The sequence below is a fragment of the Morchella importuna genome, assembly GCF_003444635.1.
Source record: "Morchella importuna strain M04M26 chromosome Unknown Morimp01GS010, whole genome shotgun sequence".
Lineage (NCBI taxonomy): Eukaryota > Fungi > Ascomycota > Pezizomycetes > Pezizales > Morchellaceae > Morchella > Morchella importuna.
In genome coordinates, this window is record NW_025763407.1 from 118,489 (window position 1) to 140,482 (window position 21,994).

At 46.0% G+C, this 21,994-nt stretch overlaps 5 protein-coding genes across 5 annotated transcripts; 2 read left to right on the forward strand and 3 right to left on the reverse strand.

Annotated features, from left to right (window-relative positions):
• Window positions 1–2,938: 2,938 nt before the first annotated feature.
• Window positions 2,939–4,443, forward strand: LAJ45_04133 (uncharacterized protein; the record flags this gene model as incomplete). Its single annotated transcript, XM_046113714.1, has 8 exons — window positions 2,939–3,096; window positions 3,173–3,296; window positions 3,368–3,557; window positions 3,616–3,769; window positions 3,825–3,914; window positions 3,990–4,023; window positions 4,087–4,313; window positions 4,374–4,443. 8 exons carry the CDS (start codon window positions 2,939–2,941, stop codon window positions 4,441–4,443), a joined length of 1,047 nt encoding a protein of 348 aa, XP_045972816.1.
• A 5,583-nt stretch (window positions 4,444–10,026) lies between these two features.
• On the forward strand, window positions 10,027–11,057 carry LAJ45_04134 (uncharacterized protein; the record flags this gene model as incomplete). Its single annotated transcript, XM_046113715.1, has 6 exons — window positions 10,027–10,175; window positions 10,288–10,312; window positions 10,401–10,776; window positions 10,876–10,887; window positions 10,951–10,977; window positions 11,032–11,057. 6 exons carry the CDS (start codon window positions 10,027–10,029, stop codon window positions 11,055–11,057), a joined length of 615 nt encoding a protein of 204 aa, XP_045972817.1.
• A 4,673-nt stretch (window positions 11,058–15,730) lies between these two features.
• Window positions 15,731–16,627, reverse strand: LAJ45_04135 (uncharacterized protein; the record flags this gene model as incomplete). Its single annotated transcript, XM_046113716.1, has 5 exons — window positions 15,731–15,835; window positions 16,109–16,180; window positions 16,250–16,309; window positions 16,367–16,455; window positions 16,558–16,627. The coding sequence occupies 5 exons, from the start codon at window positions 16,625–16,627 to the stop codon at window positions 15,731–15,733; spliced, it is 396 nt and encodes a 131-aa protein (XP_045972818.1).
• A 1,246-nt stretch (window positions 16,628–17,873) lies between these two features.
• On the reverse strand, window positions 17,874–18,712 carry LAJ45_04136 (uncharacterized protein; the record flags this gene model as incomplete). The annotated part of the gene is made up of 3 exons (XM_046113717.1): window positions 17,874–18,093; window positions 18,152–18,302; window positions 18,370–18,712. The coding sequence occupies 3 exons, from the start codon at window positions 18,710–18,712 to the stop codon at window positions 17,874–17,876; spliced, it is 714 nt and encodes a 237-aa protein (XP_045972819.1).
• A 1,615-nt stretch (window positions 18,713–20,327) lies between these two features.
• On the reverse strand, window positions 20,328–21,632 carry LAJ45_04137 (uncharacterized protein; the record flags this gene model as incomplete). The annotated part of the gene is made up of 6 exons (XM_046113718.1): window positions 20,328–20,863; window positions 20,919–21,023; window positions 21,092–21,126; window positions 21,178–21,267; window positions 21,331–21,401; window positions 21,468–21,632. 6 exons carry the CDS (start codon window positions 21,630–21,632, stop codon window positions 20,328–20,330), a joined length of 1,002 nt encoding a protein of 333 aa, XP_045972820.1.
• Between the last annotated feature and the right edge of the window lie 362 nt (window positions 21,633–21,994).

Here is a 21,994-nt window from a genome sequence, read left to right on the forward strand (position 1 = left end):
GCACATCCATATGCAGATTGGACGCAAGGGAGTGTTTTTACCACCGAGATTACTGTCCAAGAGAGGTAGTTTCCGTTGGGCTATTGATCCCAAGGGCCCCCTCTCCTGCCTAATTCATTGGTCCCAAGGGCTTTAGTGAGCCTTCCCTCTCAATATTTGGAAGAAATGATAATGCAACATGTATTGTGTATAACAATAAATGTTTGTCACCCAAAGTGAATCATTTGTCCTTCATCGGATGAGAAGCACACGCTATATTCAACGTCAAACGAGCATAAACTGCACGAGAAACAAACTTGGAATTAAAGAATATCCAACGCGATCTTGCAATTGAGAAGCACAGGCTCCACGAATTAGGAATATTAATACCCGCTTTATGCATGGCAGGCTTGGCTTGAAAATGCCCCCAATCCGGTTGGTATTCTCCCCTGCTCCTCTCTTCGGAGTTTTTTTTCTCTCTCAACTCGTGGGCGAACAAAAAATTCTCATGATCGAGGAAGCGCGTTGCCGGTGTCCACAGATTATCACTCGATGCCAAGCCTCAGTTTGAAAAGGGGCCGTTTAGCAATGATACAAATAGAGTTTCCACGCGTTGAAAAAAAAAAGAAAGGGCCCTTCAGACGGAGTTGAACCGTGTAAACCCCGTTTTGTTTTGTTGCCGAATGTGCTTTTACATAGAAGAGAGAACTAAATATGTCAGATTAGCCATAATATTTCAACTTTGGGTCTTCCTTAAAATTTGGCGATCGCGAAGATAGGTTATGCGTGCTCCTAACGTCTTGTTCTGACAGCCGTTGATATGCCCTACACTCAGGGTAGGCGCCACGCGAATCTAGATGTCAGATTTAAATTTTAATTGAAATATTCGAACTATATGTAAGATTGATACTTGACTCATATTCACTCCCCTCTTGCGCTTCAAAAGACCTTGAATCCAACTTCAAGCTGGTGTATAAGTGGCCAAGCGATCGGCCTTCCTGCCGATTTGTACTACATGTAAGTCTACTCCTAATTAAGCCTGCCTGTTGGTTATAGGCCTTTCAACCCGTCGGCGGTGATATGTATGTAATTAGCTCGTTTTTGATCGGTCAAACCGAATATACTAGTAAGGTCTTATAGAATGAGTAGGGTCACATTAAGTTTGCAGAAGGTGCAAAGGGTGGCGGAATCAAAACTCCACCTTCTCTCTCACCTCTATCGTTCTGATCACTACGTGGCCCAAATCCTAAGCTCCAAACTCAATGGACACTAGGATCACTTACGACTAGATCAGGCCGGGCTACTGCCAAAACCGCTCAGATGATAGGTTCAACCCCCTAGTCTGTGGGCTAGCCTTTCGTATTTCCAGGGCCATGGTCCTAGCCCATGGATCCCAGAGAGATGTCCATTATGCAGCGACACCTGCGACGTGGAAAATCACCCCGACCTAGGTACTTTTGACCGGTCTAGAGTGTAAAAGGATCCACACGTCACCAGTGGACAGCGATATACGGTACGTATATACATACGTGTGTTTGCGCAATTGGTGGAAGATAGGGACGTTAAAGAAAGCGGGCCCGCAACCTAGGGTGCAGGTCAATGTACGGGCCTTGTTATAGGCGTTAATATATATATATAATGTGTATGTGAAAGGATGTCAAGTCTAGAGTACTCGTATTTTCCTGACGTCCGCGGACGTGACCATTATTGCATACTAGATATATAAGAATACGCTAAGCTCATGATTTTAGTGCATGCAATAGTAGCCGGGTTCAAAATGTACTAGTATTTCTCTGACGTTTTTGAACTGGGCCATTATTGCATACACCCAAAATCATGAGCTTGGCGTATTTTTGTATGGCATGCAATATCAGTCGCGTCCACAAACGTCAGAGAAATACGAGTAGCGATAGCTTAAGTACATGTACAGTCACTCACGGGGTGAAGGCGGATCCTGTCTGATGGCGGTCAGGGATTTGAGGCCAATAAAAGAGTTAGGTTTTGGGCGCCAAGGGCAAACAGAACCATCAGGCAGGATCCGCCGTCAGTAGGTGAGCGACTGTATCATGTAGTTATCCCTTCGTCCGCCGGAAAATGCTGCCCACCCAAGAAAAAGCAAATCTGGTGTGGCTTTACTACATAACAGATCTCGTTATCTCTCTTATCAAATAACAGATCTCGTTATCTCTCTTATCAAATAACAGATCTCCATACAAATTTAAATTCTCTATCATAGGGTGGGCAGCATCGACAGACGAAGGGATAGGTCCGCTCTATTGAAGGACAAGCTTGACCCGTTTATTGGTTCAAGTTGGTATAGGAAGATTGTCTTCAGAACACATACATATACATGTATGTTCATGACTGTCGACGTTGGATTCGATCAACTAGAGTACATGTGCTCTACTCTAGATGTATCTTCGTCTGGCAAGCTGACCACCCTATGCCCCAAAAAAGCAAACCTTTGTGTGGCTTTATTAACAGATCCTCTTATCTCTCTTATCAAATAATAGCTCTTCCATACAAATATCATTTTCCTATTATAGGGTGGTCAGCTTGCCAGACGAAGGGATAGTACTCATGTACTCTAGGTATAGCTGCATGCATGTATGTATATACATACCTGCATACCTGGAAAGCATGCATCTGCCGTCTGAGGACCCTGGTTACTGACATGATGTTCCGGGCTTACCCAACGATTCAGTATCGCCTAGATCTAGCTCTATCTACACGAGTGAGGGGTGGATAACCTCCAACGCCGCCCACTGGCTACATGTAGCTAGTATATATATTGGTATTACATATATCCCCACCCCACGTCTTCTCTATCCGATTGCGAGTAGATACAAGTAGCTAACCACCTATAATAGTTTTTAAGGCTGAAGTTCTATACATATATAACCAGTAAAGAAAACTCGGACTCGTTGGAAAGTCGACGCTCTTACCCAAGATCACCGCAATGTCCGCCGTCACGCCAAAGTCAGAGGTTCAAGCAATGTTCAAAGGGACCAAGATTCTACTCCCAGACATCCCCAGTACCCTGCCAGGCTGGCGAGTAACTGAGAGAGAGGACTGTAGCCCCTATGTAAAGGAAGCTATCAATTCATGGGCAAAAAGGTTTGTCGCGCGCCCCTACTGCCCGACAACTCCATATATCATTTTGTGTCTACACGACGAGTAACAGCCCTTAAAGCATAAGCCAAGACGAAGCCTTTTTTAAAAAGACCGCCGCAGCAAAGTTCGGACTTGTCGCACAGTTCTTGTATCCTGACGGCGACGAGGAGGCTCTTGCTACTATTGCCTGCTTTTACGCCTGGGTATGTCGTTCCTCTGTTAATCCCTCGCCAGACACGCTTAATTCGGAGCTTCTAAAGCTAATAGATAGTAGGTGTGGGCATGGGACGACGTCTTTGATACCCAATTTGAAGGTGTTGACAGCATGCAAATCCGGGAAGAGACAACTCTCAATTTTGAATATCTACTTGCCGACCCACCGGGGCCTAAGCCGTCCGTTGTCTCTCCCCTTAACTCTTCCTTCTCCTGGTTTGCAGGCCGCATCAAGAAGAAGATGTGTAAAGGTACTGCCGTATGCCCAGACTGTCCGTTAATCTGAGCGCTGATATAACCCCGACATAGAACCTCGTGAGCGCCTGTTGCGCGATCTGAAGGAATTTGTCCATAACGTTACCAGCTGGTATGGAAGACAGGATGATAACGTGCCTACATTATCGGAGTACTATGTCATGAGGCGAGAATGCGTAGGTGTAGCACCAACTATCGACCTTATAGAGTAAATTCCATCCACACTTTGCTGTCTAGTTTAGTCCATGACCTGAGTGCTGTAGATACTGCTATGGCCTGGACATCCCGCCGACAATGGTAGGCCACCGCGCCTTTCAGCAAATTCTGGAAAAAACAAGAGACATAGTTATGATGTGAGTACCCTTCTGATGAACATTCTGTGCAGCCAGGATGCGTGACTAGATGCTAATGAGGTTCCTCCACTGTAGCTCAAATGACATGGTTTCACTTGCCCGGGAACTTGTAGGTTTCTTATCTAGGACAACCCTGCTAATAGTAGTCTAATTATCTATCTTTCCTCACAAGCGCGCAGGACACGTCGATAATATCGTAAGTGTCCTGGCGTATCATGAAGGTATGAGTCCACAGGAAGCAATGGATCATGCAGCGGTACTGCTTCGACAAGCACATGCAGACTTTGAGAGCGCCGAGCGAGATCTACCACTGCCGTCTGGGAATGACACATCGGACGAAGAGCTCCGAAAGTTCGTATTGGGATGCAAGGATGTCTGTGCTGGTCTTATGAAGTGGAGGTAAGCCGCGTTTACCTTAAAATCTCCTTTTGAATAGAAGATGCGATTAACCTTGAGTAGCAATTATACTGGGAGATATTTTGGGGAGAACCCAACCTACGAGGATGGCAAGATTTTGGTTCATTTTTGACCATAGTACCTAAATCATGGACGGGTGGGACAAAATTTGGTCCGGATGAGAATAAACCTGTGCTTTTATATCTCAATAAGTATATAATTATAATCTGCATATACATGTGCATTTAAAAGCTTCTGATTGGCTCATTGAGGGAGATTTGTTTCACTTAAGAGATGTTGTGTTGGATATGAACATAGGATATTGCGCTGAGTGGTGTTAGATTATTAATAGATTTTCTACTGGTTGTGGGAATCAATTAGTAGTTCGATTTGAGCGGCTTGCCGTTAAAGGGAGAAATTGTCTGATCTATCCACTGATATATGGGGGATATCAGAAAAGACACATATCGACCGGAGCAGATATAGTGATGGACTTTGCCTGCCAGGCAAATACTAGAAGAATCAGACCGCTTTACGAGTTGCCTGTATATTGGAAGCTGGTTGATATACATATAGTACCGGCCGAAGCCGGAAACCACTTGTACCTATATACATGTGCACATGAAACCCAAATACACACATGCAAGCATACATATGCATGCGATCAAGGATCACCACTCGGTCAAATCTTACCCTCCAAAAGCTCTCCCGTTGAATCGACGGTACTCAGAAAAAAGAAATTAGTATTAAGTTATAAAAGAACTCGTGTGGTCCACGAGGATGCTCGAGGCAGGGTAATTTGGGTTGCCATATCCTCGCTAACCTCTGTCTTGTTTATCCTTGTCTATCCTCGAGCTCCGACACTTTTGTCCTCGAGGTGTCTCAAGGTAACTCGAGAACGATAAAGAAATGACATGACCCAGTAAACCAAAAAGTGATACTTCCCAAAACAAAAGGCACCCTTTATTCGTGGCCTCATCCGATTATGGCATATTAAGTGTGTATTATAGCAAAGAATTGTTCTTGGAAGCCCTCAAGGTAAGCGCCAAGGTTCCTTCCTCTTTTGGACCACTGCCCTCGCGTGTCATCGAGGACATGTCCTCAACGCAAGGACGCGGACGCTCACCCCCGAGGACCACATCGAAAAAAATAGACAATGAAAGATCGATTAAGATATCTTTACTACATGAAAAGCAGTTAAAAACACCGAGAATAGGGGAAAGATTTAAGAGTCGAACTATTCCCTAAATCGTTCAAACGGGTAGCAGGATGTACGCCCGAATGAGTACTACTAGTGCAGATGATTATTACATGTATTTCTACCTAAAGACCATGTATAGCAAAAGTAGGTAATAAATGATGGAACTCCCTGAGTGTACAAACACTCAATGTTGGTGGCGTTTTACCAAAACAGGTATTGCTATGTTCCATCACTTATTACCTACCGCTATACATCCTTACCACTTCCCCGTTCACCGAATGTGTCCCAGAACTGTCAGCCGTCACGATAAAGGTATGCGATATGTGGTTCGGCGGCATTCAACGTAAATTTATCGACAGGCGCATAATGAGGGACATTTTGGCATCCAACATTCCCATTACCGGTGTGAGTGAAAGCGGGGAAGCTTATGTATATATAGTTGATGATAATATCCTGCAGAGGTTGGAGAAAGACTCCAGGGTAGCAGGGAGGAGGAGAGAACATGAATGTATCTGAGGGGGATGCATGGAGGAAAGGTATATATGTACATGTAGCTACATGTAGCTGGTAGATAGATTATGATCCCGAAACTTTACCTTTCGGGGTCGTGGAGAGCTCAATTGATTAATTTCCTGATCAAGGAATAGCAGTCAAGAGCCTTTATAATATATATATATGTAGTTTAATTAGTACCAGTCGTGATTTTCCTGGAGCAGGATGGCTTGGAATAGGTCTTACACACGCATTATATATAAAGCAAACATGATCGCTTTAAAATTATATAACTCCCTACAAATTGTAAAGCGATGAACGCTTACGAACTCTGGAAGCTAATCGTGCTTTACTGTGCCACATGAATTATGCGCCTGAATAGATGTAACAACTTGATTCTTTATTGATTATTACGATGATGATTGTAATTATAAGAGGGAATGCCTCTCCCTCCCTGATCGTCTTCATCTACATACTCTGACCACGAATACAGACCACCTTCATAACATGTGACCTCGCGTCCTCTTAACATCATTCCAACTGCATACTAGTACTCGTTACACTGACCACCGTTCTCGATCTCTTTGCACCAACATAACTACCCCTACGTAGCTACACCACACCCTTGGGTGTCGAGACACGTATCTACATGCAATACGAACTTACCATGGGCACAGCTGTACCATCACTGTCTAGGTCACATAGACAGTACGAGATATCATGAACAGTGCATTTACATCGAGTTTCATAATACTAGGCTCAGAAAACATGGTACAATTCTCGAAAGATAGGCTATCTGGGCAGTTGAAATTACTTTTTCGGAAGAATATCGGGCTCGGGCTTCCTAAGTAGGCTATTATTACTTTAAGGTTCGAAGAATCATACTGTATGTGTGTGAAAGTAATTTGAGCCTAGTATTCTGAAACCTGCTGTAAAGGTTGTGGAACATGTATATTACGTGTAATATTATGGCCAGGTCCGTGTCCTTAGCCATGTAATGCGCAGGTACATACATTCCATGTTCACCTTATTATGAATTATGTACACGCATCACACGACGTACGCGTATACGTAGTTACATCAGTAAGACATGATTCCAAAGAATACATGTATTATAGCATCAACGTTTCATGTACGTTGTTTGGACATATATACATCTGTACAGCTGTCCAAACGTTTAGTTGTATCTGTTCCCCCTCTTCGCGCCACTTCGTTCTCCAAACTGTACCTATAAATAAGGGGCTTTCCCTCTCTTTTCCTTAATCATTATCCTCGCGTCATTTGATAAGCCTCTGTGTGCGACTTCGTTCTCCAAACTGTACCTATAAATAGGGGACTTTCCCTCTTTTTTTCTTAATCATTATCCTCCCGTTATTCATAAACCTCTATATTCGACATCCTACTCTGAAATAAATATGAACGCAAAATACTTATCCTTATACCATGGTGGCCCCTGCGACCTTGAGGAGCCTGGATGCCAAATTCAGGTATGTATTCTCCCTAAAGCAATCTCTCTTATCTATGCGTTACCTAGGTGTAGCGAATCCATAGCCTTTTTTGGTATTGTAGTTCTTTGTCGAATCATGATATACAATCAATATTAGAAATAGTACATGTAGTGCGCTGTAGGCAATAGGAGACGTTCCTGGTGACGATGAGGAAGACTATATAGTTTAAATATAGTTCATATGCTATCTTATTTCCAGTAGTATAAAGAATGTTCAAGTTTTGCATCTTTCTCGCTTTTAACATGAGGAAGTCCAAGTACTTAAGCGCTTTCCAGTGATGTTATAAGTTTGATGCGATTTGGGATATACACCACTGCCTCAAGCTAGACCCCAAAACCTGGCTCAAATCAAATAATTCAAAAGAAGATAAGACTAGCATAACTCTATGTGAGATATCAATAGTTGATTATTCTCTCATCTAAATAACACCTGTAGGGATCGATCTGGCCTTAAAACTTAAGAAAAATAAGAGAGCCGGTGCTAACCAGTTTTTTTCTACAAATAACACTGTCTACATGTACACCCTCCTATTATTTCCCTTCAATCCTTTACCGGCGTCCACCACATTTTCTATGGTCTCCTTACTATGATCCACGAGGCTACCCGAGGCGAGCAGAGACAGATGCCTCGAGGTGCCTCTGCCTTGTGTGATCCATGCCTTTGCTTGCTCGTGAAAAATAGGTGATGCCTCGAGGTGCTCGAGCTAACTCGAGGCAGATAATTACTATATTTAGATTCGTGAAAGTCATATTTCATTGCAATACTGGTATGAAAATGTAGCGAATACTTCCAATGTCCCATCAGAAACATTAAATCCACTGAGCTATATGCCACTCATACATCATTAGCTAAACTTCGAGCAGCTCGAGGTGAGTAAGAGGGTTTGCCTCGAGCATGCTCCCCTCGTTGACACCCATGCCTTAAGCTTCCTCGAGGCCTCGAGCATCAATGCCTCGGGGACCACACTAGTACTGGTGTTGCATCATGTTTATAATCCTGTATAACATATTAGACATATAGTTATTATCATTGAGTTACGGTGGAAGAGTAGTAATTCACTGTCAGCTCTCCCAGCAGCTTTAACAGTATTTAATTTATGAGCCCTCCTCGTGTAATATCTAACCAAGTACTTGCAATAGTAACATGCACAATTTCAAATAACAATCAATTAATTATAGACCGATCAACCTATATATCAGAATCCACAAATAACGCCAAGCAGCGCGGTCATGTTCTGGTTCGATGTGAGAGGTGGTGGAGACAGATGGGTAGTTCTGGGGAGTGTGATTCGATACTTCCATAACCATAGGGTTGCATGCAATGAAGGAATTAAAAAAGCGGCGCAGTCATCCGAGTGACCTCCCATGACCCGGGTGAAACTTCATGAAGCGAATCATAGTAGCTAGCTCTAGGCCACCCGAACACCGTTCTGTTCAGGTAAAACTCAGTTTCTTTCCATACACTAGCAAATTTACTACAGCTTCCAGTACCACGTGCACGTCCACGCTGTTGGCTGCCTCTTTTTCTTACCTCTCTACCCACCCCCGAAAAAGAAAGCTAGTCCCATTGTATATGTGTATATGTACCTGTCTATCATATTTTCCATCATATAAGCTACATGATTACTTTATTATTAAAGGCTTATAACTACGTTGGTCCGAGTTGGCTTAGGCTTATAAGATTGACTCCAAACGGTGATAAATGGCCACCTATTTCCCCAGCGGCGAGCGCGAATTCTAGCGAATTCTGGCTAAGTGGCGTGGGTTGGAACCCTTTGCCACGCAGCCAAACTCGCGAGGGGATGTTCCCTGGCTGGTTGGGGAGCCGGTCTCGATATATAAGTTTATTTATATACAAGTTGTTTCCGGCCTTCGGCCGGTTAGAAAATGTGTTATATTGACAGAAATGTGTTATATTGGCAAGATTACATATGCGCTAGGCTCATTCAGGACTAGTACGTAATACGACACCGTATGAGGATCGACCTCCACCTCCACCTCCTACCTACCTCTATATTCTGACACCTGTGCTAACGTCTATATAGACTCCTAATTCGACACCGAATTCACGCCCAATTCACGCCCAAGTCGACGCCCAAATCGATGCCTAGGAGGCATCAAATCGACAGCTAGGAGGCATCAAATCGACAGCTAGCAGCAAATCGACGCCTAACAGGCACCGTTTTGAGCACCGTTTCGAGCGCCTAGCAGGCACCGTTTCGAGCACCGTATCGACCACTGGCGCAGGTGTAAGTAGGGGTGCAGGCGTAGGCAGGAATCAGGCGCTGGGAGGTGGTAGGCGCGGGTGCGGGCGCGGGTGCAGACATATGTACATAGCATTATATTACTATTATTACTCCGCATGGTTCTTATTCAGTGCTGTTATTGGTGATATCGGGTTCAAACAACGATGGATATTGGGAGGCCTCTGAGAGGGCAGCGAAGGGTACTGAAAGGGTAGCGAGAGGTACTGTGAGGTCTCTGATAGGCAATAAGAGAATTCTATTAAGGTAGCGATGGACATTGGGAAGTTCCAGGGTGCGACATGGATGCTGGGAGCGGGTGCTGGTGCGATTCGGGTGCTGGGAACGGGTGATGGTGCTGGGAGCGGGTGGTGGGGTGATGCGGGTCCTGGGGGTAACGCGGGTACTGTTTGCTGGTTCAGGTAGGGTAAGGCTGCTAGTATTCGGTTGCGTTGCTGTCGTTGGGTTTCCCCTCTTCCCCTTTTTCCTTTCACAACACCCTTCGCTTGCGAATTCAAACACACAACACATAAGAGAAGATAAAAAGCCAAATATTCAGGTGCTTTGCCCTTGATATCCTTCTATACTTAGGAGTACAATCACTTGTTCTTGTTGTTGTTGTCTATTCCTGACTCACCTACCTACAGCTTCTACAAATCCGATCCACAAAAATGCCTCCTATCCGATCCAAAAGAATACCACCCCCCAAAGCATACAAAAAGGCCATCAATGAAATTGCTATCTATATAACTAGCAAACCCTCTCTTCTGCAGAAAATCAGAGATAATAATATTGATTCTCTTGTTTCTTCTATTAAGAGAGAGTACTGTAATGTTGCCGATGGAGTTAACGATGGTATTTTCAATGATCTTGCTGCCTTCCTCAACCACCCCAAACAAATGAAGGAGCCGAGTAGCTATGCAGAGCTGAGAGCAGCGATGAAGCAGAGGAAGGAGGAGAAGGAAAGAATTAAAAGAATTAGAAGAACTAAGGCTTCATCTGTGGAGGAGTGTAACCTTAAAGGTATTACATCCCGGTAAGGCAGGTCTGAATGGAGTTGAGATCCTAATGATGCTTGGGATTACGCTGCTGTGGTTTTTTATGATATACCGCATTTTCCAGAGTATTGTGGGCGTGAGTTACGTTTGTTTTATAAGCACTAGTTGAACTAATATACTGATATCGGCTGAATTATAGGCTCAGATGGTGCTGAAAAGGAAACAAGTAAGTGAATGATCGGGGGTCAAAACTTAAACAGAGAATGAGAAATCAGTGCAGGTTCAATTACAAAGGATTTTCGGTAAAGTAGCACTGAGTGAAAGGGTAATCTTGGGTTTCCATAAGGCTTTACGCAATCGTAGAATTAGCACTAGGTCATACGAGCAAAGGTCCTAATTCTTCTCGGATCGATATTCACGTACTAGTTAAACTATAGAAGTCGTTCCGGCCCGTAGATATATTCCTAGAGGTATTTATATCTGAAGTCTCGAAGCTAAATTTAATAAATTACGCGACAGTTTTTAAAACAGTAAGGCTCCGTTCGGCTGTAACAATCGAGTTGAGTTTTTTCATTACCCTGAAGTGTTTTGTTTATTCAAGATGCGGTTATTCCAGATTATTTTCCCAGAGTTTTTTGGGTGTTCGAAGCTTCTTTAGTGATTGTTGCAACGAGTTTTGGAAAAACACCCCAGGAGGTGATTCTTCACCGGCGTTTATTCAATAAACCAGCGTTGTCAGATTATTGGTTGCCGAACAGTACAGGACCTAGCTTCCAAAACCACAAAAATGACCAAGGTAGCTTAGTGAGCCCAGTTTATCGCAGTTTGTCGAGTAAACCAGGACATCCGAACGGGGCCTAAGTGTAGCTCACGATTTTTATAAATGGTCTAAGCCATGAAACGTTTTGGAGCGAAACAGGGGTTCAGCAGATTTGTGTTGTCCTACGTGATTCTCGGTGGACAAAAGCTCCGCCTTCTAACCTTAGCCACATCGCCTGCGCCATAATGTTCGGTTCCTTCGCTTTTCTAGTTATCCCAAAGTTATATATACGTTGTAGCTTTAGATGGTTACGATTTGTGTTGGTTAGCACAGGTTGCGATAGGACCGACCTACTCAGGAAATTAGCGGACCGGACTAGTGTTATCCTTAGGCGGTCAGGCCGAATTACAAAGTCCTATCTAAACTATATAGTCTTCCTCATCGTCACCAGGAACGTCTCCTATTGGTTGCAGCGCACTACATGTATTTCTAATATTGATTGCATATCATGATTCGACAAAGAACTACTCCCGAGACGGAAGGGAACTGGCATTAAAAGGCGTGTAGCTATTGCAATTGATGGATATAAAAGAACAAACACTGACAGAACTACAGCGATATTTTTATATATGAAGGTCGAATTTCCCTGATACCATTTTATCATGAACTACATGTACATACTAACGCTACTCATTGAATGGCTTAGAGTGCACACTCGAGCTAATATATCACAGATTACATATAAGGAGAGGTTTAGTGCGTTTGGATGACCCAATAATCCATAATGACAGCAATAATCTAGCTAAGAAAAATTACTGCCCGTACCTTCATTTCCTCACTACATTTAGGCGGCCAAAGGCCGCACTCCGCTTGTATATATCTCACAGAAAGCCATAGGTGCTGATTACAGACGAAGGGATGTATAAAAGATCGGAGCCCGTGACTACGCCCAGGAGACAACTAACTATAGGTAACTTCATCCTTAAATTAGTGAGTCCGATAAATGAACTTTGAGAAATGACGCCCCCTATGTATACTTGAATGACCTCGACTAAATGACTTTGCAATCTAAATGACCCTCCCATCTAAATGAGCCTCACGCTGTAAAGTCACCCTAGCGGGCGGTCTTCTCTCCTTTAACACCAACATTTCAACACTACCACCGCCACCACGATCATCATCACCAATATCACCACCACCACTCCATTTTAATCTAGCTTATCAAAATAGATCGGTACTCTATCAGTTCTCCTTTGCACTCCTCTCGCCAACGTAGTATCATCATCAGCACCGCCATCATCACCATTACCAAGGTAGGTCAAATCCATCGTGTTAATTAGCAGAAGCAGCAGCAGTGGTATATATAGGTGTAGCAGTAGCAGTAGATATGATAGACCAGGTAGCTAATGATGGACAGATATATACCATAGCAGCAGTAGCTATAATGAGCAAAGATTTGTCTACTCTTCATGTATAAGTATTGGATGCAGAATACCCCCGTGTTTAATATGCCCTTGAGATTGTAATTTATTCCAGCGGGATATGCTTATTGATATTCTGCAATTCAGACCCCGCCGACAAAGGCAGGGATACATCCTGAACACCTGGAACGCCTGAAGGTACATGTACAGGTACATACATGCATCTAATTACCACCAATTTCCATCGTGGTAAACTCACTCTTCTTAGTTTTCATGATAGAACTAGGTTTTAGACAGCGGTAGCAAGTGCGAATTCTCTCTTTTATTGTAGGTGAAATACGTTGGTGGTAGATTTCGTAGCCACAGCGATATCAATCTAGCTAGCTGGAAGAAATACATGTAACAATTTCGAGGGTAGATTTATCCGTGAATTCGAAGGGTGGATTGAACCTTTGCTCATAATATTATAACTCAAAAGTAAAATAATAAGTAAATTAGAAAAGTTATTCATTGGTAAATGACCAAGTCATCTATTAATCAACGGTAGTTACATTATAATTGTCTCGCTATGGTCATTGAGTTTAGCAAAAATAACTGTGTTATTTGCTAAAGTACGTATATTAAGTTAGAAAAAAAACCGAAAAAAGAAAGAAAGAAAATGAAAAAAAAGCAACCCTAATAAATTTCGGCACCGACTGCCGCCGCGGCGGGGGGGAGCAACGTCCCCACCCCCAGCAGCGGCGAGCTGCACTCCCGCAGCAAAGCCGCGGTTGACATCCCGGGTAAAGAGTTGTACAATTCTTAGATTGACAAATTTTCCCTCTCCAGTAATTTAGAGGACCATCTAAGAGATTTGTCAGTATCTATATAAGATAATACGGCACTGGAGAAAACTAACGATGAAGGCGAGTGTGAAGAACCACACAGTAAGGAACTCTAGGAAGGCCCATCCGGCTAAGGCCGGATGGCCCTTGGAAAGGGTTCCATTAGAAGCTTTGAGGCTTTCTTTAATGGATTCGACAACCTACGTTCCCCTTTTTGTTAGACATAAATATATAAGTAAATAAGTAGCAGTTTGGTGGATTAAATACCTACCGCCTCTAAGGCCCTTAGATCCGCTCGACACTGGGTGTCGACTGGGCTGTAGATCTTTTCGTAGATCTTTTCGTAGCTGATGAGACATTTTGATCTACTATAATCGTTAGCACTGTCCATAAAGCCTCCAAACAAGAAATTCCCAACTAACCCGAGATGTGCTGTTTAGATGGGGCGTCGGTGGTGAGGGGGAGTGGATGATGAGAAAAGGAGGATGAAGGGCAATGGTTTTGGTTATGCCCTTCGTTCGATTCTGTTGATTTGCTCATGTTCTTGGTGTATGACGCGACGTGAAGAGAAGGAAAGGAGGATGAAGGTCGATATGCCTGTCCATTTAATTTATACTCCTCGACGCGTTAGTGGTTCCCCAAAATACCCAGGCGGGGAATTTGTTCGGAATGCCCATGTATCAACGACTTGGCCTTATTCCATCTGTTGCAGATCTGTCCAAAGCATGTACTAGCGGGCTTATCCATACATGTACGTATACTGGTAGCTTATGACCACCTCCCAATCCACCCCTAGGTCCACGCACGCTTGCCCCGCAGGTTTATCATATACGTGTGAATCTACAGCGGGCGAGAGATACATGTATATCTCTGATTAGCAGAAGCAGCAACAGCAGAAGTAGTAGCGCCAGTAGCAGCAGCAGTGGAATAGTAGCCGTAGCAATAGATATGATACTAGAGGTAATTAAACGACGGACAGAGATATACGTTACCGTAGCAGTAGTAAATAATGGGGGCACCCAACTTCTAAAAATTCGAAACATGTGCCTTTATAACGCTGCATCACAATGCGGCTTATATAGTACTACATTTCTCAAAAATTAGAATACCTCTGAAGTAAATATGCCATATTGTAGGAGCATATTAATTTAAGATTTGCGCTTAGCGTACTACATGTAGTAAATCATCTTTACATGATACGTATATGTTGCCCCGGTTTCTGTAGTCTGGCGAGTTACAGCTGTCAATAGACAAAGAATCGGGTGCGTTAAGGGAAACGACATGCATTGGCAAACCTTAAGCACTACTGTCGTGATATATAATAGCCCTCTGACCAAGCGCAATATTTCTTCTCTTCCAGAACTACAACCTCATGCGAGCAAGGAGGAATCGATGTTTATTTCATATCATTACATCGAACTTTATGTTTATCCGAGTCATTGAACAGGACTGTGAGTTTTCTGGATCTTTATACACTTTGCTTTAGTTATCGGTGGTTCCTCGAACTGATGATTAATTTCATATGCGGCCGGAAGCCGCTCCTGAGTGCTAGTATTACATACATACATGTATGTATTTCAGAGTACATGATTGCCGATTATTTTAAGTTGTCCATATAATTATAAGCACACGCCTATAAGAGTACGGATTTGAGAAGTGAATACCCCTAGGGTAATTCAGAAAGAAAAGCACAAATAAATTAGAAAAGATTATTTAATAATAAACAGCTCAGCCACGTATCAATTAATTGCAGTCACATAAATGTCCATCTTATATAACTAGTCATTTAGCCACGGTCATTTAGCAGAATAATTTAGTACTTTACAATTAATTACAAGCCAGAAAAAAAAAAAAGAAAAGACCCAGAAGGTCGAAAAAAAAAAAAAAAGCAGAAAAAAAGCACCCCCAATTAACCTCCGCACCTGCCGCCGCGGCGGGGGGGGCAACGCCCCCACCCCCCAACAACAGCGAGCTCTACCCCGCAGCAAGGCCGCGGTTAACTTCACGGGCGCGGGCGGTAAAGAGTTGTACGGCTCTCACGTTGGCGAGCTTTCCTTCTCCAACCACTTGGAGGACGAGCTATCCAAGAGATTTCTTAGTATCTATATGTATAAGATAATACAGCACGAGAGAAAACTAACGACGAAAAGGAGAGTAAAGAACCAAACGGTTAAAAACTCTCCCAAAGCCCATCCAGCCTTGGGAGGTGTTATTGCAACTCCCGTTTAAGCTTGTTTGTATCAATTTTATAATCTGACCTGTACTAAAATCTAAGATATTTATTAGTATTTATATCAGATAATACGGAATAGGAGAAAGACTTACGAGGGTGCACAAGGCCATGGCTCATACCCCAACAAACTCCCACATGGTCCATTGTTGCAGCTTACTAGCTTGGAGGTAGAGCTTGATGTTTTTAACGGTCTGCGTTTCCACTTGTGTTAGACATAAGTACATAAGTAAATAAGTGGCAGTTTGGTGAGTAGATCTTACCTGCTCCAATTTTTCAAGCCTTGTCCGGGCTTCTCCATCGATTCTGGAGACATTTTTGATCTACTATAATCGTTAGCACTGTCCATCAAGCCTCCAAACAAGAAATTCCCAACTAACCCGAGCAGATGATAGAAAGGGCAGTAGATGAGGCACCGGCGGCGGGAAGGGTAAAAAAAGAAGGGAGGATGAAGGGCAACGGTTTGTGGCTATGCCCTTCGTTCGATTCTGTTGATCCTCTCATGTTCTTGGTGTATGACGTGACGAGAAGGAAAGGAGGATGAAGGTCGACATGCCTGTCCATTTTATACTCCTCGACGCATTAGTGGTTCCCAAAAATACCCAGGCGGGGAATTTGTTCGGACGGCCCATCAACGACATGGCCTCATTTCATCTGTTGTGGATCTGTCCAAAGCACTAGTGGGTTTATCTATACATATACTGGTAACTTACGACCACCTCTCAATCCACCCTTGTGCCCATGTATGCATGTCCCGCGGATTTATAATGTATCATATACGTGTGCTTCTACAGCATGCAAGAGATACACGTATATACATACATGTATGTATCAAGACCCACGCTATATACAGGCACCTGCAGGCACCGATACATCCAAGCTGACACCCAATAACCCACAAAAAGTTGTACATTCACCACCGAGTGACGCCTCATGACCCACCACCAAACCCCCATCGACCCAAGAACCCACCGCCACCAGACACGCTCGCTTCAAAGATTCAAAAGTGCTACGACAAATTCAACCCCCAGTCCAAGCCACGTCAACTTACGGAACGAAAGCAAGTACATAAACCTCGCCTACAACAACCCTAACCCCTCCCTCTCAGCGAAACATCTTCATTCAATAAACCTACGGGGTATCTAGAATGAGACTCCTCAATATGCTCTCGACACCGTACGTGCAATTAATGAACTAAACAAAAAAAAAAAAAGACACCATACGTGACACCATCACAAAAACGCACTCGCGTAAGGTCGTGGTTTTAAGGTTGGTTACTGTATGCAGGAACGCCAAGCCAAGCATGCATGCATGCGGCACGGCACGATCCGAATGCGGCACAGCACTAGCGGGTGGTGGTGGGGCAGAACAGTGAACATACCCCACGGCTTCAACTTCAACATCACTGCCACTACATATATTTTCAGGCTTCAAATCTATTTTTTCACTCCAGGTGCCGTTTTTTCTCCATGCTTGGCAGGTTCAATTTGGTGGGCTAGCTATAGCTCGGTTCGGTACCCGGTGTGCTGTTGCCGCCGGTGAGCGGTGGTCGGTGTGTCCGGGGGGGTTTACCGGGGATGCTAGCTTTGGAATGCCGCGAGGGGTTTTTATGGATTTCTTGCGAGATGAAGACTCTTTTGTGAGGTATGTGAAGGGTGAAAAGGAATTCTAGCATTTCCCCCTTTCCACGGACTGGACTAGCTAAGAATGTAGAGTAGATACAACAAAAATCCATACCCCCAGTACTAGATGACCAACACCCAAAGAACACAAACAAAAGCAAATAGTAAAAAAAGAAGAAGAAAGAAAAAGAGGCTCATCAGCTATATATAAAACCCCCCCACCCCTGCACCCCCCGCTACAAAAACCCACAAGGCGACGATGCATTTACGCACACTCCGACGGCATCGACATGCTGTCCGGCTTCACCGCCTTGACCGCCGCACACCATTTCTTCCCCCTATCGTCAGAAGCACTGAGCGCGCCAGTGCCGACACAGTCCTGCATGTACGTCTGGAAGCCCTTGAACCCGCCTTCCTTGACGCCCTTCTGCACCTCCGGCGTGCATTTCTTGCTAAGGAACCACGGTGCGGCGGCAAACGTATACCTATGGCTTCCGTCAGTACAGTCCTAGGACAGAAAGATTAGGCAGCGGGGGAACGTACTTGTCAGTGGTGACCAACGCCCTGATTTTGTTCTTCTTGTCATCCGACATCGAGTCGACTTGGTCCGAGCCCGCAATCTCCGCCACCTGAGCCTTCATGCCCGCGTCCACCGCATAGTCGTGGATAAAGTTAAACATCAACATCGCCTTAGCTACACCACCCATTCCGTTAGCCACCATCATCACCACGCATCACTCGCCTCTACAAGGGATCCATACTGCCCTGACCCGGCCTCCCCGGGTAGTGGTTCACATTAAACTGGAAATCCCCACTCTCCAGCGCCATAAGCCCCAGCAGCGCCGCCACCTCTCCCAGCGTCGTCTGCTTATACTGCTTAAACGCGTCATTCAGGAGCGGCGTCGCCTTTCCCGCGTCGTGGCACTCGTCAGCGAACGATGCGGTAGCGCACGACGAGGAGCCGGGGGCCGCGGCGACGACCTGCGAGCTGGTGATGGAGCCGACCTGGTATGTGCTGTCGAAGGCGCCGCCGCCACGCTTGGCGTGCTCGATGGGTGTTGCGGCGGCGAGGGCGAGGAGCGAGGAGACGAGGATTAACTTCATTGTGAGTGTGTGTGTATGTAGGTAGTACTGCGTTCAACGCTGTTTGTGTAGTAGGTATTAGGTATTATTATGAAGCTTAAGAGTGACCGAGTGATGGAATGTAATATCAGTAGTAATATCCCCAAGAGCGACAGAAAGAGCGAGCGAGAGTGGCAGTCACAGGCGAAATAGTGCAAGAAAACGAAGGAAGGCAGGAAGGAAGGTGATGATATACTACTATAAGGCCACAATCTGAAAGATACTCTCATCACCGGGAGCAGCGAGGCCCCCATTATATACACACACGCCCACGACTGTTCCATCCATCTGGATCGACAGGAGGAAACATCCATGCATACTAAACAGCAGCGACGGCTGAAAGTGGCCAGGCAAGCAAGGCACTGAAGGGGCAGGACCGTCATGACCGTCCAGCCAACGGCAGCGCATGTCCAAAAAGACGTTTCCCCCGGTGAAACACGAGGCTTCTCTGTTGGTTGGCGGTGGGAGCTCCCATGGTGCTGACGTTGAAACGGCTGCCCAAATCAGCTAGCTCTAAACTACCCCTGGCAACCGTGCGAGCGAGGAATGCAGGTACAAGGCACAAGCACAGGCACAGGCAGGCACAGGCACAGGCACAGGCACAAGCTTAACGATCTCCCCCGCCGGCAGCGCGACGGGAGATATTCTAGTCTAGAAACACAACAAGACCGACATCCCCGAGGTACAAGCCCAAGAGCCCGGAGAATAAGAGTACATGTAGTTACGGCTAGGTAAGATTGTTACACACGGCCATCACCTTATCTTATCGAAGCAGCCCAGGAATAATCACAACGTTCAACTAGAACGACAGCGCTTGTATGGCGCGAGAAGGCATTATAGGGGCTGGTGGGTGTGCCACCGTTAACCTATGCTTCGATTCGATTCACGGTAAGCCCGACACTGAGTAAGCAACCGCAGAGAGTCTATGCATTCTAGAGTAGACACCCTCCCAGTTCTCACCTTTACACTCCAATCAGCGCACTCTCCTCTGTAGACACACCACACACCGACACAACCCATTGGCCCACCCACCCATCCATCCAGCCTTCCACCTTCCACCTTCCACCTTCCACCTCCCAGCCCTACCCCAGCCGCGCGCCACCCCCCCAGCAGAGCAAAACACCCCGCCTATCCACTCCATAGACACTCCCCCCCCCCCCCCCCCCACAGCCCCTCCCCGCTCAAAACCCACAGCTGAGCGTTTCTCTCTCTGTCTCCCGCAAATTATCCCCAAACCACCCCACAACGCACACGCGGCCCCAGCACCACCGCAAGGCCCGCGCGGTGATAACGATCGGCGGTGGATCGACAGCCTTTTACGTAGCGTAGGGTTCGGGCCGTTGATTCCACGGCGCCGGCCTCGGACTACATATGTACGCTCGAGTGACATTTTTGTATTGAGAGGCTAAGGCTAAGGCTACATGTATGTGTTGATACAGGGGGGGGGGGGGGGGCATGTAACATTCCTGCTGATAGAGCACATACAGAAACACTGCAATCCAAGATACTAAGCTCTGTGATCCCAAAGACATAATACTCGTGCTTTCCCATTGTGTATCAACCACACTCATACAACACCAAAACTGCAAACGACAGGCTAAATAACACAAATCCCCCGGTGAAGCTCCCATTTTAACAACCACCCACTACTCTCTCCATTCCACACCACCCCATCATCTCCTCCTCGTCTGTCCAAATCCAGTACTCGAATGACTCGCCCCCGCACTACTACTCTCGCCCCTCTCCCCACCACCGCCCCAGCTAGCCCCGAGTACGACGGTGTTGGCGGCGGCGGTGCCCTCTCTCTCCCGCTGCCACTGCCACTATATAGCCTACTCGCCGCCGCGCCCGCCGCCGCGCCAGTCGCAGCCCCCGTCCAGAAGCCCGGCCCCTGCCTCTGCTGCGGCTGTGAGTACCGCGGCTTCGGGTTCGAGTAGTCGTACGGCGGAGGCGGGTCGTCCCCACCACCACCACCACCACCTCCTCCGCCGCCGCCACCCCAGAATGAGGGACGGGCGCCTCCAGCTGTGCGGGGCGCGCGCCGGGCGGTGGAGGGCGAGGTGCACGCGGAGTATATGATCCAGGCGAGGATACTAAAGAAGACGGTCCAGAAGATGAAGAGGGTTATGTTTGCTGCGGAGCGGGCATCAGTAAACCGTTCAGAGGAGGGGTTGGGGGGGGAACATACTACTCGTGCTGTTGTCGTTGGTAAAGCGGTTTGTCCGGGCGGAGGACCCGTATTTCTCGTAGCCGTAGTCGGTGAGTGCCAGGCGGTACTCGACGCCGCATGAGCCTAGTCAGAGCGTCAGTGAGAAATGTAGCTCCAGTGCGTTGTGTTGGGTGGATAGATAGAAAGCCTACCTTTGAGGATGTAATTGTCGTCCGGGCTGTCATAGCTATTCCCTTCGTTAGTATCGCAAAGCTCGAAAACAGCTCCATCAGCTTACCCTTCACAGATGACATCCGTAGCACCAAGCTTAAACTCCCTCGGAAGGTCCGCCGTACACGACCAGCTGATATTCTCATCGCCATAGTCGCTAGTACACCCCCGTCAGCACCTTTCCCCAGCCCACCAACACACAGGCCAAAAAAAACCTCACCTCCCACGGTTCTTGCACCGCATCACGTCAACCTCATATCTCCCCATGCCGTCACCGCCCACACATTTCAACTACAAACCCGCCGTCTCAGTCAGTAACAATCCCTCCATTCAATCAGTCAGACAGAAAGCACGCACCTGCGGGATCGGATCCACCCTCCTGCCCTTTGTCATCATATCGTTGCGCAGGGTCAACGTGTCAATCCGACTCAGCAGTGTCTTTTGCTGGCCGAACGCCGCGTCTGCGCAGCCGGCCAGCGACAGCAGCATGCTGAGAAGGACCGTATTCGTAGGTTTCTTCATTGTTGTCGCTGTCAATACTGAAACGGAACAGACAGCTCCAGAGCTCTAAGGTTTGGTTTTGGTGGGCTGTGCAAACGATAAGGACACCGTGGCGCGGGGCGGTTTGTACGCCACACACAGAGCTATCGCGGTTGGTGGGTGGGACAGAACCCTGGCCCTGAGAGCTTTACGAGCTCTTTACCGTGATTGCAGTTCTAGTACATCTACTCGTAGGTACTCACCGGTAAGCGATAGTACTAGAGACCGCCGGTAGATGGGTCTCTCCACAGCTAGAGCTTGTATTTGTATCATATTAATCCCACGAGTGACAGATGATGCTCTCTCCACACACAAACTGTCTGGCTTATGTAACTCCACCAATC